Source organism: Perca flavescens, chromosome 12 (assembly GCF_004354835.1).
Source record: "Perca flavescens isolate YP-PL-M2 chromosome 12, PFLA_1.0, whole genome shotgun sequence".
NCBI lineage: Eukaryota > Metazoa > Chordata > Actinopteri > Perciformes > Percidae > Perca > Perca flavescens.
In genome coordinates this window covers 18,967,007-18,985,352 of record NC_041342.1, presented here as the reverse complement: position 1 = coordinate 18,985,352, position 18,346 = coordinate 18,967,007, and the positions used below count along the sequence as shown (strand labels likewise).

Sequence of the window (18,346 nt, the reverse complement as noted above, 5' to 3'; positions counted from 1 at the left end):
TCGTATGATCATTTAAACAAGTTTTATGACAAGGTCGGTGAGGATGGGAAAAATCTTACATTTCTGTGCAAACTTTGCCCGCCGGCTTTCAAAAAGAAAATCTGCACTTCAGTCTCATCCGCAGCAAACCTGAAACGGCGCATTGAACCGAAGCAACAAATGGAAAAAAAGAACTATGAACTAGTTCATTTTTGGAACTGTGAACTTAGTTCAAAATTATGAAGTATGAACTATGAACTGAACTAGTTCATTTTAAAATTTGTGAACTGAACTTTGAACTAGTTCATGTAGAAAGTGAACTTTCCCAACACTGTTGATAGCAGAACAGCTATCTAACTTTTACACAACCTGTCATGTAGATCTTTTCTGCCAGAGAAGAGGCCTCTTCAAACACCAACTTTTTCAGACATATTTGCAGGCATATATTCGGGCCCATTCAATTTTAGTCCTGGAAACAACATTGATTATTAACTAGGCAAAATGCCAATGAGTTTACACTTTTCCATTAGTTGTTGCAGCATCAGCCCCATGCAGAATAATTTGCTTATACCAACTGTCACTTGCATTTAGCACAGTAAACCTGAGGATGGAGATTTCAACTGAGAAGCTCTAGACTTGCAACCCGGTCTCACGGCAGTTCGTGTAAATGTCCACGTTATTCTTAATCTATTGATACGTGTTCACAGAGACGTTTTTCAAGGTGTAAATGTCACGTTATTTTCTCGGGGAAAGGACGCCGGGAGGCGGCCGAAAAGGTCGCTCCATAAGCCGGCAGGCGCCCGCGAGGCGGCCCGCTGGATGAGGCGGCCGAAAAGGACGCTCCATAAGCTGGGAGGCGCCCGCAAGACGGCCCGCGAGGCAGCCCGCTGGGGACGCCCCACAATAATGGGATGGCGGAGGTTGGGTTTAGGAAAAAAGTTACGGGGAAAGGGCGCCTTAAACGCCGGGGAAAGGGTGCCTTAAACGCCAGGGAAAGGGCGCCTTAAATGCCGCGAGAAGCACCACAGTAACACGCGGGACAAAACGCCATACGCAGGGACGCCATCCCCGGGAAACAAAGCGCCACACGCGGGACACGATCCCCGCTCGCCCGGGTGAAAGTCCTGTGTTGTTTCACCCATCCACCACCCCGACCAACTTCCCTACGTGGATTTTCGGCTTTTTATATTACTCCCTACCATTTGTGGCCACAAAATATGCTTCCCATTGAAAGACATTACTTTACATTTTCGTGTTGTCCACCACGTAAAAACCGACAAAAACGTCTCCGTGAACACGTATCAATAGATTCAAATAACGTCACATTTACACGAACTTCCATGAGACCAGGCTGAGACTTGACATAAGAAGAAGCACAGAGATTCAGAGGTAACATTATTACGTACGGTACATTAATTAGGTGATTGGGGTTTTGGAGGGAAAAGAGGAAGCAGGTTTTTGAACTGGGAACAAAAGAAGCAGAGAGAAAAGAGAAGTGGAGCTGAGTGAGACAGAGTGAGACAGAGTGAGACAGAGTGGTGGAAAGTACTGAGAAGTGATCTGAACTAAAACTGTGTGACTAAGTGCTGTGACCTGGACTGGCTGACTACCCCCCTGTGTACCGAACTGTTCTGGATGAGGACCCGTTTGTGGATTAAAGACGATGTGAATGGATTGTGGACATTTAAGCAGTAGTCCGTGAAGTGTTGTGGAAATTCCCCTCATTGTCTGTAATACACTTTTCAACTGTTTTCCAACTGTACTCCTGGTGCCGGCTTGTCTTATTGAACTAGTGACGTAGACATCCAAACCCCTGGGCTTGCCACACTTTGTCGAAATTGAAGGAACTTGAACTGAACAAAATGGTTTAATTGCTAGCTAGTATTATCTAAAACATTAACCGTCTAGGATTTGCTAATAGAGGAGAATTCTCACTAGCAAACACAAATGTCAACCACACAGTGGCACTTGAGGAAAAGTCATGGGGTCACCGAAGTCACATGAATTTCTTTACAAAATTGAGATTGAGACATTTTAATCTGCACTAAAGAAGTGGACTGACCAACATTATTATCCAAAAATGACTTTAAAATCTACTGTAGTTATCGATAGCAGAATATCTAACCTTTACACAACCTGTCAATCAGATCTTTTTTGCCAGAGGCCTCTTCAAATAGAAAATGTAAACAGGTGGCAATTCTTACACAACTTCGTCAAAACAGCCTCAGGTGTAAATTGTCAATGTGAAATAAGTTAATAATAAAATAACAGAATCGAATAAGGCGTATCACCAAGTAAATTTTCAATTACAAGGAACTTGCCTCAGTGTTTGGTGCATACAATTAACATCTTACTGTAAGAGGAAATGTTACCCCACTGAACAAGGAGGGCTAAATCTACCTGACTTCCGGCTATATTTGGCTGCTCAATTCAGAGCTATTTGGAAATGGATTAAAAACCTAGAATGCATTCTGGCATGAAACATATTGAACAGTCTCATACAGCTGAAGTGAGACAGCGTAACCCAAACTGCTTTTCATGTTCTAGTCAGGCTTGGTTACTACTCTGCAGTTTCAGAAATATACAGCCTGAGCCATAGTTCACTATCACCATCGTCACACTGGCTCGTCATCCTTGCTACCAGGGGGCCATCTGCTGCTGTTATGAATGTACAGTATATTGAATGTATTGAATGTATATTGTCAATGTGTAGTTCAGAATAAGCCCTTTAAGTCTAAAGACAAAACAAACTACAACATGAATTAGTTTTACAGGTTTATTGCATTGACTTTGCATGAAGACAGCATATAGTGTGTCATGTCATCAATCTAAATCACCCTGCCTTACAGGCTTTTTACTGGTTCATGGCACTGCAGTAAGTCTCATCCTGGATGGTGTGGACCATCTTGTCCACATCGACTCCGACGGAAGACAGGATGCCATGCAGCTCCTCTATGGTCTCCTCAGACAGGGTGGGCTCTCTGCTCAGGATCCAGGTAAACTCTGTGCGGAACAGGCCGAAGTCGGTGCAGCCGTAGACCAGAGAGTGACCCTCGTAGTCGGTGGACAGCACCCAGTATGGACCAGGGGGAGATCCTGCAGGAGAGACGGGTATTAGTCAAAGCGGCCAGAATATTGAGTACATAAAACCTATTAAGAATGACTGAGTGAACTTCATTTGTAATAATTCAGACCTCTTTACCTTCAAAGAAAGAGACCTCCAGCTTGGCAGGCTCAGCGGGGTTCTTGGCCTTGGCAGAGCCGACGATAGAATTAATGGTACCATCATCACTAATGACAAGCAAAACATGAATTAAAATTAATTTATACATTTCCTTTCACTTTGTAATTTCTAAAGCTCCAATGTATTGTATGTCCTCCCCTTTTCACTAAATGCTTTCCTTTCATGAATTTGAGATGGTATAACAGATAAGTTTGTGATTCTGTTTGGCCAAGGACATTCAATTCACCTGATGTTTAACAGGTAAAATTAGTGTATATGTGGTTTTATAAAGGCAATAGCAACTGTTTTTTTTGTAGAATTACACACTAATTGAGGAAAAAAAAGACTTCTCATTTGCTCTGAAAATTATTTCATGGACTGCGACAAGGACAATAAGTGAGTAATTTTAGTTTAACAAATATGAGTTTCAGCAGTTTTAAAGAACATGATTCAAAACTTAAAATCTAAAATTTTGACATTTAGGCAGCATATACTTACAGCAGCTCACTGTTGAGGACCCCAACGACTCCAGGACTCTTCAGACTATAGGTGGCAGTGCTGCACTCCCCTTTCTGGAAGAATGTTGGCAGCTTCTTGATCTCATACCACTTACCAAGGTACTGCAGAGGAAACACAGGATTTCACAGTAAGAAAACTGAGTACTTAATTTAATGTACTTTAATTGTTGCAAAACAGGCAAGCTTTTCATGCTACATAGCATTAATTAGTAGCACAGAAAGGACACGTTTAGTATTCACCCTGGAAGCATCAAAGTCGGCTTGAACAGCAGGTTTAGGACATTTTCCGGGCTTTAACACTTGAGCGCTGGCTGCAAGGACAGACAGCAGAGTCAAGGAAATCACCTGCATGGCCTTCATCTTATCACCACAACCTGCAGAGAACAGAACACACTGCACCATTATTGAAACAATCAGCAACACAGGAGGTTGCTCTTGACAGATAATCTCTGATGGTTTAACCAAGGAAAGAGCAGGAGACGTAAAGAGGAAGAGTCATAGCTAAAGTCTGCTCACCTGTACAGTATGTAATGTGTGCAGGACCTTCAGGTTAGAAGGTCTTTTATAGTTCTAAAGACCTGTAGCTTATTAATCACATTCTTCAGCCCCTCTTGTGTTTACATGTAAAAGTTTTGAAGGGGTGGAGTGAGTGTGAGAGTTGGCACCTGTTCAAACAGACCTCACACCTTTTGATCTTTATAGAAGAATGTATCATCTTTTTTTAAGAGGACCCTTGGCACAAAAACCAGCAAGATAATGTGAAAATTACAAACAAGATACAAAATATCAAAATCTGAGTATCTGAGTGTTCCAGTAGACAGTAAACCAGAATCAAAGCAGCTAAGCTGATATTCTGTTAACTAAATAATTTTATTTTTCAGGTTGTGGACTTAAGAGGCCACATTTCCCCTTCATAGATTTGGTTGAGTTTAAAATTAGCATCTGGTTATTTGCATAGCATAAATATTTTACATTTCTCCCTCAAAATTGTGACCCTAAAGATAATTTGTATGCCATGCATGTGAGAGCTAGTTGCATGATCACCTTAACTTTTAATCTCCATTTAAATATTTAAAGAAAGTAATGTTGGGAAATGTGTTTATTCACTTATTTCTTGCAGAGTTAGTCGATTGATACCACTATCAGAAGGTGGTATCAATCATACAGTGTATGTCTCACCAAGAAAGTTAATGAACATATTGCCCACCTTAAAAGCACTAGAACCAGGGTTGATGTCTTTTAGCAGCGGAGTTTGCTTTTTACCAAGACATTGAAATAAGGCATTCTGCTTATTATTAAAGGGGTGATAGAATGCAAAACCGATTTTACCCTGTCATAGTTGAATAACGACAGTTCGGTGGGTAAATAGGATACATAGAAGCTCAAAATCCCATTGTCACCCCTTTACTATGAAAATCTCATATTTTGAAACTGCCGCTGAAAACGGGCGAATCTCAACAAAGCTGGAAGTTGACGTCAACCTCCCAAAAACCGGAACCTTTGTCACGCCCATGGGTGTATTAAGAGAACAGTCACACCCCAACATTTACATAGGCTACACAACTGACCTGAGATCAGGTAGTCTTCTGAATGTAGGTCACGCAGATCTCTGCCATTCCATTACAAAATTCACTTCTGAAACTTTTTATGCGAGAAATCAACCATGTAAAGCTCAAATGGGCCGTTTTACGAAAATGGATGGCTAATTGCAAATTTTGTCAGACTGTGTGTCGGAGTTCAGCAGCCGGTGCTGCCTGGGTTGCTACATCGCCGCCCTGCCTGTCCTCCGTCACAGACCCCGGCCTGCTGTGAGCTCGATTGAGCTCGGCCCGGCGGCCCGGTGCTCAATACCCGCGCAAACTCACCCTTTTCTGGGTGACTGGAACTACCAAACCGTGAGCCCTGACAGAGCTCCAGGGCTTGCAGATCGCTGTTCTCCCTCCCCTCTTCCTGCTACCGGCCGGCTGGTGAGTGACTGAGAGCGCGGTCAACGAGCTTGTTACGCCTTCTAAAGTCCGACACGTCTTACCAAATTTGCAATTAGCCATCAATTTTCGTAAAACGGCCCATATTTGAGCTTTATGTAGTTGATTTCTCGCATAAAAAAGTTTCAGAAGTGAATTTGGTAACGAAAGATTGCAGTGTGTGGAATATGAGATTCTGTCGCGTCTCTAATGTGTGTGTATTGGGGATTCGCTCAACCAATCAGCGCGCGTCTCTAATGTGTGTGTATGGCGATTCGCTAAACCATCAGCACGTGTCTCTAATGTGTGCGTATGGCAATTCGCTCAACCAATCAGCGCGCAGCTCATTTAAATATTCATGAACATACCATATTTGGAAGAAAAGCTCTTGTTACAAATAGGGCCAAAACAAAGGGATGCATAAAGGCCAATAAAATATCAACCAGGCCATTTTCAGCCCAACCAATGTTACATACCCCATTAGGAGACCATAAGGAACAGTGTGAAATACCCTATATAATCATTCTATCATTAGTATGTATTGTTTAACTACAACAAACAAACATATAAACTTTACTGGTATACGTGCAGTTTAGTGTCCCAAATTCCCCATAACGTAACCCCATTTGTACAGGTCCTATCCCCTGACCAATCGGCTATCCTAACCTTAACCACTCAAGGTCAAATGCCTGACTCCAACCAATCGAGCTGCCTCGTAGGGCGGCTCTTGGCCATAGTGGAATTTGGGACACTAAACTGCACGTAAACCAACTTGACTTTTACCAGCTTCAGTCTTTTTATCTTGAAACATTAATGCCGTCCCACGTGAACATTTACTGCATCATCCTGTTTTAATAGACCTTGGGTTCTCTAAGTGTTTACTAAAGCACACACAGGTGTACAGAAAGATTAATTGGGCACATCTGGTTTTCTTGATGCTCCCACAGCCGCTCTCTCTGCCTCTGGATTCACTTTTAATCCCTGCCCTGCTTTTCACAGTGAGCTGTAAGGGCCTTGGAAACTACTTTGCAGTGGAAATGGGTTGAAGCTGAAGCAGTCTGTTGTGGTTTAGAGTATTACCAGGCAAGATGGAGAAAACAGAATCAGACAAAGAGCTGCAGGACACAGAATGCTCATTAAAAACATTCAACATTCAGATATCATTATAAGCAGCAATAGAGGCATTGAAAAGGATTCTCAGAACTGTATATTGTGATAAACAATATATTTGTATTTTAATGGGTTAATTGGCCTATTACTTTCAATACATTACCTACATCCTCAGTTTTGTGATATGTGGCCTAGCAATGTATTACAAATTAAAAAAAATTTCATACAGAGGTTTCACAGCAGAAAATATGTTTACCTCCTCTAGGGTTTTTTAACTGGGGCATTTTTTTATTTTATAATTCAAGCAGCAGATTTGTTATATTTCCAATTGTAATCTATAAGAAGAGTAACGGTTGTGTGGAGAAGGGGATAAAAGACCCAAATGCAGGGAGAGGCAGGCAGGAGAAGGTTGAACACGATGATTTATTCACAACAAAAAGGCCAAAAGGGCAGAGGGAAACACAAGGTGTCCAGAGGAGGCAGGCAAACAAAAGGCTGGGAAATGCTGAGGCAGGATACAGACAGGACACAAAGGGAAACACAGAAGCTAAATAAACTGGGTAACGAGCAAACACAGGACAGGTGACACCAGGGCTGGGAAACAGGTGGGGCACATTAGACAATCACACAGGCTGGAAAACACAGGAAGCAGAACTAGACATGACAAGATAGAAAACGGACTATCACAATAAAACAGGAAACAGAAATACACAATACACAGAACACAGTTAAAACAGGGTAAACAGAATGTATGTATGTTTTATAATGTACCTTGATGAGTTTTACATAGATACTATATGTTTTATAATGATGCACCTTACTAGAGTGGCTCTACAATCTCATTGTACGTAAATGCAGTGACAATAAAGGCATTCATTCATTCATTCAGAAACCTACACAATGAACAGAAATATACACAACAGAAATATGCAAAACAGGATACATACAGAAATCCACAAACAAGACAACAGAAATAAAACAAAATACAAGGCAACACATCGAAACCATAACAGTAACACTGTGCATTACTTACTAATTCCATACAGTATATGCTACATATTCATTCTCATAGTACACTGTTTTAGTAGTTGGTTTGCAAAAACATCCATCCATCTTCATCCATCCATCTTCGTCCGCTTATCCGGTGTCGGGTCGCGGGGGGAGCAGCTCCAGCAGGGGACCCCAAACTTCCCTTTCCCGAGCAACATTAACCAGCTCCGACTGGGGGATCCCGAGGCGTTCCCAGGCCAGGTTGGAGATATAATCCCTCCACCTAGTCCTGGGTCTTCCCCGAGGCCTCCTCCCAGCTGGGCGTGCCTGAACACCTCCCTAGGGAGGCGCCCAGGGGCATCCTTACCAGATGCCCGAACCACCTCAACTGGCTCCTTTCGACGCAAAGAGCAGCGGCTCTCTCCGAGCTCCTCACGGATGACTGAGCTTCTCACCCTATCTCTAAGGGAGACGCCAGCCACCCTCCTGAGGAAACCCATTTCGCCGCTTGTACCCTGGATCTCGTTCTTTCGGTCATGACCCAGCCTTCATGACCATAGGTGAGGGTAGGAACGAAAACTGACCGGTAGATCGAGAGCTTTGCCTTCTGGCTCAGCTCTCTTTTCGTCACAACGGTGCGATAGATTGAATGCAATACCGCACCCGCTGCGCCCGATTCTCCGACCAATCTCCCGCTCCATTGTCCCTCACTCGCGAACAAAACCCCAAGGTACTTGAACTCCTTCACTTGGGGTAAGGACTCATTCCCTACCTGGAGAAGGCATTGCATCGGTTTCCTGCTGAGAACCATGGCCTCCGATTTAGAGGTGCTGATCCTCATCCCAACCGCTTCACACTCGGTTGCGAAACCGATCCAGTGAGTGCTGAAGGTCGCAGGCCGATGATGCCATCAGGACCACATCATCTGCAAAGAGCAGCGATGAGATCCCCAGCCCACCAAACTGCAACCCCTCCCCACCCCGACTACGCCTCGATATCCTGTCCATAAATATTACAAACAGGATTGGTGACAAAGCGCAGCCCTGGCGGAGGCCAACCCTCACCTGAAACGAGTCCGACTTACTACCGAGAACCCGGACACAGCTCTCACTTTGGTCATACAGAGATTGGATGGCCCTGAGTAGAGACCCCTCACCCCATACTCCCGCAGCACCTCCCACAGTATCTCCCGGGGACCCGGTCATACGCCTTCTCCAAATCCACAAAACACATGTAGACCGGTTGGGCATACTCCCAGGCTCCCTCCAGGATCCTTGCGAGAGTGAAGAGCTGGTCCGTTGTTCCACGACCAGGACGGAATCCGCATTGTTCCTCCTCAACCCGAGGTTCGACTATCGGCCGAACCCTCCTTTCCAGCACCTTGGAGTAGACTTTACCAGGGAGGCTGAGAAGTGTGATACCCCTATAATTGGCACACACCCTCTGGTCCCCCTTTTTAAAAAGAGGAACCACCACCCCAGTCTGCCACTCCTTTGGCACCGTCCCAGACTTCCACGCAATGTTGAAGAGGCGTGTCAACCAGGACAGCCCCTCCACACCCAGAGCCTTGAGCATTTCTGGACGGATCTCATCAATCCCGGGGCTTTGCCACTGTGTAGTTGTTTGACTACATCAGTGACTTCCGCCTGGGAAATCGACGACAATCCCCGTTATCCTCCAGCTCTGCCTCTAACATAGAGGGCGATTAGTCGGATTCAGGAGTTCCTCAAAGTGCTCCCTCCACCGCCCTATTACCTCCTCAGTGGAGGTCAACAGTGTCCCATCCTTACTGTACACAGCTTGGATGGTTCCCCGCCCCCCTCCTGAGGTGGCGAACAGTTTTCCAGAAACACTTTGGTGCCGACCGAAAGTCCTTCTCCATGTCTTCTCCAAACTTCTCCCACACCCGCTGCTTTGCCTCTTTCACGGCAGAGGCTGCAGCCCTTCGGGCCCTTCGGTACCCTGCAACTGCCTCCGGAGTCCTCCGAGATAACATATCCCGGAAGGACTCCTTCTTCAGTCGGACGGCTTCCCTGACCACTGGTGTCCACCACGGTGTTCGTGGGTTACCGCCCCTTGAGGCACCTAAGATCCTAAGACCACAGCTCCTCGCCGCAGCTTCAGCAATGGAAACTTTGAACATTGTCCACTCGGGTTCAATGCCCCCAGCCTCCACAGGGATGCACGAAAAGCTCCGCCGGAGGTGTGAGTTGAAAGTCTGTCGGACAGGGGCCTCCTCCAGACGTTCCCAATTTACCCGCACTACACGTTTGGGCTTACCAGGTCTGGTGCAAAAACATTAACATAATTAACCTTTATACTAACAGGAAGCCATGATACACACGCAACGTCAATTTGTCCATCAAACTACGATTTTGGAAGTTAGAGTTCACAAACAGAAGGCAAAATGTCCTTCTTAAGATGTCATACTTTTTGTTCCAAGATCTTTCTGGAGCTCATTCACAACCATCCACAATAATAATAGTTTTTTCGAGCTGTGAGCCGCTCCTTAATTTTTATTGTGCATTGCATTTTTGGGACCATATTTAGTCTGTTTTGAGTACATGTTTAGTGTGAACAGACTATTCTAAACACCTGCTTAGAATTAGTATGGTTTTATTAAAGTCTACAACCATGCTAGTAGACACGGTCACAATGACAATGCTAAAATGCTGATGACCTAAATAGAAAGCCTAAACTATGAAGTATTGAACCAAATAACATTCTGACTTGATGATGGCGCTAGAGGAAAAGTTAAAGACCAAAGTCAGATGAATTCATCCTGTGGGGACCATAAATGTTTGTACCAAATTCCATGGCAATCCTTTCGATAAGTGTTGAGATATTTCAGCAGTGGTGGAATGTAGCTTAGTACATTTACTCAAGTACTCTACTTGAATACAAATTTGAGGTACTTGAACTTTACTTTAGTCTTTTCTTTTCATGCCACTTTCTACTTCTACTCCACTACATTTCAGAGAGAAATATTGTACATTTTACTCCACTACATTAATCTGACAGCTTCAGTAACTAGTTACTTTACAAAATAAGATTGTTTATAAAATACAATGTTTTATTATGAATTAAACGACCTAAAAATATAACAACCTACAAGTCCAGCTGAAATGATTAGCCGATTAAACACTTAGCTGATTGACAGAACTGTTTTGATTGTTTCCAGTTTCTAAAATGTGAGGATTTTTCTGCATTGAGTACTTTTACTTTTAATACTTTAAGTACATTTTCCTTATGATACTTACATACTTTTACTTAAGTAACATTTTCAATGCAGGACTTTTACCTGTAACAGAGTATTTTTACAGTGATGTATTAGTACTTTTACTAAAGTAAAGGATCTGAATACTTCTTTCTGCATTTCAGTCTGGACCAGGGTGGTGGACCAAACGACCATCAACATTACCATCCTGAGGGCATGAGGCTAGAGTGGCTAAAAATATATAAAAGCATAATTTTATTCTCCAAGTTACCTGCATTCCTTTAATATTAAACAAAACATATACATGTTTTCAAATCCAGATAAATGAATCTTATGTTTTGGATGAATGGAAAGTCAAAATAGATCATTCAGCGCTTGTATTGATCCTATGTAAATCGTGTTGTTGCACTCACAGTTTCTATACACGAAAAAATGTATTTTCAACTGGGAAATGACATCTGACCTTCAAATGTGCCACTTTCTCAGACATGTTTGACCATGAAAATGAAGGCAATGGGAATCTTATCTTTGGTAAGGATAACCACAGACTGTATCAGCTTAACCAAACAGTCATCTCAGTCTCTGTGGCGATAACACGAATAACTTACTACTATCTATTAGCACAATGAAAACCTTCTTGATTATTTCAGGTTACATAAATTAAGTGTATTTAATTAATGTAATAAATGTCTAGCTAAATACATTAAATCAAGTGTAATGATCAAATATGTTTACAGATCTCGCTTTAAAATATTAAGTATGCGTTCCATAGAGCATGAGATGCTTATATCGGCACTTTTAGAAAGAAACAAACTTGTTTAATATGCTCCACTTCAGGAAGTCATTGTGACTGTTGTCAGTATTTAAATTTAATTACAAGAGGTGGTTCCAATTAGTTGCATTTCTATGCAATTGAAGAACAAATCTGCACTTAATGCCTCAAAGTCTGAAAACATCCTCTTTTTTTGTAAATTTTTGAAAATTTTAGTGAGCAGAGCAAGGTAAAGGAAATGTTTTTTCTGTCTTCTTTTCGTCTTTTAGACTTTAGGTAGAAAGCAGATTCCTTTGGTTGTTTTCTACAGTATGGATCTTTTTACTAATCACAAAATGTCTGTAGCGTATGGCAACAACATTTATTTTAAAGTCAGTCTTCAAAAGGATTCCATAGATAAAAAACTAAGTTCCCTGGAGATCTTTTTGTATGTTGTCTCTCTAAGCCCTCATTTCCTGTCATCTCTATAACTGACTGTCTAATAAAAGCCTAAAATGCAGTCAGTCACATAACACAGAGGCACTTTCTGTCTAACAGCCATTTGTTTACCATTTCAAGTTCTTATAGAGGTGGACACAATAACAGCAACACCTTTCCAGCATAAATTGATACAGTGCAATAAAAATGCCAACAAATGAAACCTTTGGGAAGCTTTTAATGTCTAGCTGTTATTTAGACGGTCAGAACTTGTGATGCTGTTGTTTGTGGATTTGGTGTTTTGGTCTGTATTATACTGAAAAGTATTTCTGATACAAATACAATCTGATTTAAATCATATGTTTTACCCATTTTTTATGATTTTAGTAACTTCTGTAATAGTTAATTCAATTATTGATTTTTCAGTAACACTTCTCTTAGATTCCCTATTCAGTTTAGGTGAAAGGTCACAGATGGTGTTGCAACCTCTGTTGTCCTTCAGCAGCAGCAGGAAATATTCTCAAGTTCTCTGTTTGTGTGTGTGTGTATGTTTGTGTATACAGGTGCCAGGAGCCCCAACATGACCCCATGTGTGGTGACATGCAAGTGTTTTTACTGTAGCTGTTATGTAACCCTGTCAATCATGTATATTGATGTTCCTGTAGCATGTTTATCCCACTAAACACACACACTTAATAATTCTACTCTGTGTTTTGGATCTGCAATAAGTTTGAAAAACACTGATTGGTGGATTGATTGATTGTAAGTCATGTATGTACACTTCTGTATGTTACATTGTGTACATTGTGTCGGAATTCTATATTCTGTTATCTGCTCCAGGTACGTTTTTGCAAGTGTTTACTTGACGTACACTGCTACATGTAGCTACATGCTAATGTCAGGGAAAGCTGAAATCTTGGTTGCCAATGTTGTTATTTTCTCCCCAATTTCAGATCACATTCTTGCTGGAACATGTCCGATTGTGTAGTTTTTGGTTTAGAAGCTTTTATTGGTGATTTTACAAAGTGGAAAGTGCTGCTTTACAGTCATTTCCCCGGCTGCAATGACGGACGGTACAGATACGCCGAGAGCACAGATGGAGAAGAGTCTATTACACGGCCCCAAAACGTAACCAAGCAGTTTTGGCGTCTGAATGTAACCAAACTGCAAACCGTTCCGAGGGCGTGTCGTGCAGTACTGTGCACCTGCAGATAGACAAGGGGCATGCTCAAACTCAAAATGGTAAGCACCGTTTTGCTAAGGTTTCCGGGTTGAACAACATGTTTTCCCGAATGGGTGTGAAAAGATATGCAACAGGCTTTGAGATAAGTTTTATCTCGTTCTCATTCAATCAGTAGTGACGTGTATGTAAACTTGCGGTATAAAAATGACAGCGGAAGACCTGGACCACACATAGGGTGAATACAGATGCAGCAGCAATGGGCAGTATGAAAAAAAAAGTGAACGTTAAAGCATGAAAATTAGCATAATAGGTCCCCTTTAATGAAACATTAATGTTCACCTGCGCTTTTCCTATTATGGCAAGTCAAAATGACTGCTGTTAAAAAGGTCCATGGCGGTTATTGGCTATTTAAGTTAAAGAATGTGCAACATGAGTAGTGATGCAATCATGGCTGAAAATGAGAACTTGATGAAAAACTAAAAAACAAGCCTTGTTTTTGACCACTGAATCAACTCTCCATGTGATAGAATATGGAAACAAAAACTATAAATTGCAAGCATGTGATCAAAACAAGTTTGGGCTGAATGCTTTGCTGGTATTCTCCATACTAGTGTGGCTGGTTCTTTCCTTGATCATCTACTGACCAGTCAGGGTCATTGCCTCCATCCAGGGAAAAGCCCGGCGCCTCTGCTTCAACCAGGCTTTGATGTATCCGTGTGCAGTCATTCCTCTGAAGTGTATTAGCTGGAAATTGAGCTTTTGATCTTTCTCTTCTTTAATTTAACCTTGTTTGTAGCCATGGGACTTTTTCTGAAAGCAGACAGCATTTAATGGAATTTGCATTTAATTGACAGTGCTTGGTTTAATCTGTTTTGAATGTTAAACAGATGCAGTTTACTGCACCAGGACATCTCAGATATTTAAATGCTGGGCTATAGACTAAGATTCTGATAAAACACTGTTCCATTTATATATTGTTTTGCTGCATTTGGACTATGACCCCATTTCTTCAACTTTTCATGAATACAGAAGCAAATTTTCAATGGATGGATGGATGATCATAACTTTTTGAATGAATTGATTAGGTTGGCACACGTTCAGCACTTACTGATCATGTGCCAACTTACTTACTTTAACTACAGGAGCATGTAGCCTAATCAATCACAACCCTCATGTTGTCCTCGGGTCAAATCTGACCCATTTTCAAAAGTTTCTATACAAAAAATATGTGTTTCTTTACACCAAATTGCCCAAAAATAACATGGATGGTTCCATACACTAAACAGTCTGTGATTATCCATCAACATATGTTCCTCAGATCTGAACTATTAGTCAAAATAATTCATCATTTCTAGGGGTTTTAAACTCTTAGGTATAATTTCATATAAATGAGGTTTATTGACCATGAATTCCAAAAATAAGTGTAAAACTAGTGGTAGTAAATTGGAATGAAGTTGGCTAAGAAGATTTAATACAGAACTACGTGATCTTTTTTTTTTTTTTTTTTTACTTTATGCTTTATAAACAGGTAAAACAGACCATAATAAGTCCATGGTCGACGGGAAGACAACACAAGGGATAAGAAAATCAGAAGAAAAGTAAGGCCAATCACAGCAGCAATAAAAGTCCTGTGTAGCCTGTTGTGTGTATGAATATGTGTATTACTGTAAAGTCAATACCACAGAAAGAAAACTCACTTATCTACTCCTTTAGTTGAATCTGTGCACCTTGCCAGGATGAAAAATTACTTTTTAAGCTGCCTATAGATGATCTGCTGTAAAACCGCAAGGTAGAGTGCAGAGCAAAAAATTGCATTAACATGGGTCATCCACCCAATAGCTGCCGAGACATTTCACTCTGAACCAGAGATCTAAACCAGTTGGCAGCAGATGAAAAAAGTCAGAGGGGTCACCAATGCTTTAACAATTCATCCTATGGAGATCATAAATGTCTGAAATTGAATCCATGTCACTAGCATGGCTAAAAAGTCCTGTTTTATCAAATTAGTGAGCTACTCTGACGTGAGAATGACAAAATATCATTGAATTCGGTCTATTAGGTCTTCGTATAACCAGGACTAACTGGTCCATTTTCTTTCATAGGTTTGAAAATAAATGTTATCTATTTTTTATCAACATTAAAAATGGCGTCTATTTGCAGCTGTGTGTGTAAAGACTTGAGAGTCACTTAAATAAATGCACATTCCTGCCCATCAGGAGAACATCCAGATTGTTTAATAACATTTCCACTGCTGTGTCCCCCATGACTCCACTTTGCTAATAGTTCACTTCATGTCTGAAATAAAGCTGGCTCTACACAAAGACAGTCATTGATGACACAGAGTCGCACTGCTGCAAAATCTCGCAGAGAGCAACGTCTCCAATTCAAATCCTGGGATTTGTCCGAGGGAGAGAACATATATCTGATCCATCAGGCCACAGAGGTGAGAAAATATATTTGGTGATGTATATAAATAATAAAATGACAAACAGTTCACTCATTATCACTTTGAGAACTTTTTTGTGAGGAAAGTGTCTATTCATTAGCCTGTAGAAATTGTGTAGAAAAATGTTACCTTTCACATATAAAATAATTACTTCTTATATTGCTGTAAAATCCTTGTCCTTCTTTACACTAGTTACCTCTGATTACCGGTATATCTTGTTTTTTGGTCAGATTTCTAATATTTGTTGCCTTATCAACATATACTGTAGATTTAATTTAATTTGTATGTTTTGGTGTATAAACTCTTGCAGGGTAACAAAGGCCTATCTCGACCATGAAGTTACCTTTTGTTGTGGTTTTTGCCTTCATCCTCCCGCTCATCAGGGCTCAGGTGCCCCATTGGGGACCTTGTCCAGACCCAGCTGTTCAACCGGCCTTCAACCTTAAGCAGGTACAGGCTACTTTGTACAGAACATGATACACATGGTGGTGTGTGGATGACATGAACAGCTGTCCTTTTTCTCTTCTGCTATTTCCAAAGGGGGAAAAAAAAAAGACTACAAACTGTATTGTAACAATGTAACATTTTACTGAATCCACTAAACATGTAGATTTATTCATACTCTCCACTCACAGCACTCTGAATTGTCTTTGAACTTACTACAGTATGTGTGTCTTTACCCTCACAGTTCATGGGGAGATGGTTTGAAATTGCCAAACTGCCAGCCCAGTTTGAGAAGGGCCGGTGCATCGAAACCAATTTCACTTTGACAACAGACAACTCTATTCGAGTGGTCAGCTCTGAAAAACTGTGAGTCCTATCAGCAATTTTCTTTGTGCAAATATGGAACCAAGAGGTAATATTTGCATGGTGTGTGTATTTCCCCTAATCCAACATGAAACATGACTGTGTGAAATAAAACAGAAAAGGAGAGCTGAGGAAAATCGAAGGGACTGGAGTCATAGAGGATATGAAGAACCCGGCAAAACTGGGAATAAGTTATTCCTACGGTGAGATATATATTTCATACATGTTTAAAAATAAATGCCCCGGGGCGACCTCTAGCTCACCCAGTAAGAGCGTTTGCCCCGTGAGTCCTACAGCGGCACAGCGTTCAAATCCGATCTGCTGCTCTTTGCTGCATGTCATCCCCCATCTCTTTTCCCCTTTTGTGTCTATCCACTTTCTAAATAAAAGGGAAAAGCCCGAAAAAAATAACCTTTAAAAAAAAAAAAATGCCACTGTTGTGTGTTGTTTAGGGAGTCAACTGATAATGTTAGTGTGCTTGTTAAGATGAACATACATCTTCCTTTATCTCCTTGTGTCAGATCAGGAGAAAACATTGTAGGTGATCTGCTTTTGATTTGGTTCTGTGCTTCTTACAACCACAGTCCTGCCCTACTCTCCTTACTGGATACTGTCCACTGACTACGTGGACTCTGCCCTGGTGTATTCCTGCACGGACATCCTGAGGCTCTTCCACGTTGACTTCGCCTGGATCCTAGGCCGAACGCGAACCCTGCCTGACGCCACTGTTGAGAAAGCCATGAATACCTTCGCCAAGAACAACATTGATGTGAGCAGGATGATTCCCAGCAAGCAGCAAGGCTGTGACAAAACTCTCTGAACAGCAATGGAAACGCAGAACAAGATTGTGCTGTTGACAGGAGGGAAAATAATTTATCATCCATTTAAGAAAAATCTTTGAGTAATATTTAGATGATTATGACGAGGGATGTAGTGGAGGGTAGACTCAACTCAGTAACTCAGTTTGTTTATGAGTGAAAACACAGCTTTCCTGCCTTTTTCTAAAAATATTTACAGCACAAAATAACTGCATGCCTATACTGTGCATTATAGTAAGTTAAAGCATACAGTAAGTGAAGTCATAGTCATACCCACCTTTTTATTTAACACATCATCCCTGGTTGTAATATTACATGCTGAGCATAATGTTCTGCCCAGTTTTAGCCATTTAATATTTTCATTTTGTCATAATAAGCAATGTTTACAGTTTGATTTGCAGTATAAAATAGAATAATCGTATTGGAATCAAATCTGATGTTTACACAAACTGGAAACATATGTTTATATATATATAAAGCATTCAATTAGTCAATAAAAGTCAGTGAAACTTACTTCATGTGATCTTTGATTCTGTGCAACATCTTTCTAATGAAAACATATTAAAATACACACCAGAGTGCAGTTCAGGATTTCTGCACACATGCAGTATAGAGTCAAAAACTAAAACTGATTTGAAAAGATCCCTTTGAAAGGTTTTTTACCTCACCTGTAAAAATATTTTAACTAGGTTAGACAACTATTTAATGTATTAGACATTTCTAAAATGTTTACAGCTTGATATCCTAGTTATATATATATATATATATATATATATATATATATATATATATATATAACTAGGATATCATATATATATAACTAGGATATCATATATATATATATATATATATATATATATATATATATATATATATATATATATATAGAGAGAGAGAGAGAG

The 18,346-nt window shown here is 40.9% G+C and overlaps 2 protein-coding genes and 1 long non-coding RNA gene across 3 annotated transcripts; 2 read left to right on the top strand and 1 right to left on the bottom strand.

Moving 5' to 3' along the window:
- The first annotated feature begins 1,290 nt into the window (after positions 1–1,290).
- On the top strand, positions 1,291–3,281 carry LOC114565851 (uncharacterized). The gene is made up of 3 exons (XR_003693989.1): positions 1,291–1,368; positions 2,829–3,090; positions 3,190–3,281. It is a non-coding gene; the product is annotated as an uncharacterized LOC114565851 (long non-coding RNA).
- On the bottom strand, positions 2,742–4,091 carry LOC114565850 (apolipoprotein D-like). The gene is made up of 4 exons (XM_028594136.1): positions 3,961–4,091; positions 3,701–3,822; positions 3,182–3,270; positions 2,742–3,075 (listed from the first exon to the last, which is right to left on the bottom strand). The coding sequence occupies exons 1-4, from the start codon at positions 4,078–4,080 to the stop codon at positions 2,834–2,836; spliced, it is 573 nt and encodes a 190-aa protein (XP_028449937.1). The 5' UTR covers positions 4,081–4,091; the 3' UTR covers positions 2,742–2,833.
- An 11,652-nt stretch (positions 4,092–15,743) lies between these two features.
- On the top strand, positions 15,744–17,778 carry apoda.1 (apolipoprotein Da, duplicate 1). The gene is made up of 5 exons (XM_028593115.1): positions 15,744–15,816; positions 16,130–16,269; positions 16,508–16,629; positions 16,744–16,829; positions 17,211–17,778. Exons 2-5 carry the CDS (start codon positions 16,153–16,155, stop codon positions 17,444–17,446), a joined length of 561 nt encoding a protein of 186 aa, XP_028448916.1. The 5' UTR covers positions 15,744–15,816; positions 16,130–16,152; the 3' UTR covers positions 17,447–17,778.
- Positions 17,779–18,346: the final 568 nt, after the last annotated feature.

Bases quoted from the DNA above. Each gene is read 5' to 3' on its own strand.
- LOC114565850 (XM_028594136.1), bottom strand. From the start codon at position 4,080: ATGAAGGCCATGCAGGTGATTTCCTTGACTCTGCTGTCTGTCCTTGCA. The intron at 3,823-3,960 runs GTGAATACTAAA...TTTCCTCTGCAG, and splicing joins CCGACTTTGATGCTTCCAGG to TACCTTGGTAAGTGGTATGA. The intron at 3,271-3,700 runs GTAAGTATATGC...GCTTGTCATTAG, and splicing joins GTCCTCAACAGTGAGCTGCT to TGATGATGGTACCATTAATT.
- apoda.1 (XM_028593115.1), top strand. From the start codon at position 16,153: ATGAAGTTACCTTTTGTTGTGGTTTTTGCCTTCATCCTCCCGCTCATC. The intron at 16,270-16,507 runs GTACAGGCTACT...TTACCCTCACAG, and splicing joins CGGCCTTCAACCTTAAGCAG to TTCATGGGGAGATGGTTTGA. The intron at 16,830-17,210 runs GTGAGATATATA...TTACAACCACAG, and splicing joins GGGAATAAGTTATTCCTACG to TCCTGCCCTACTCTCCTTAC.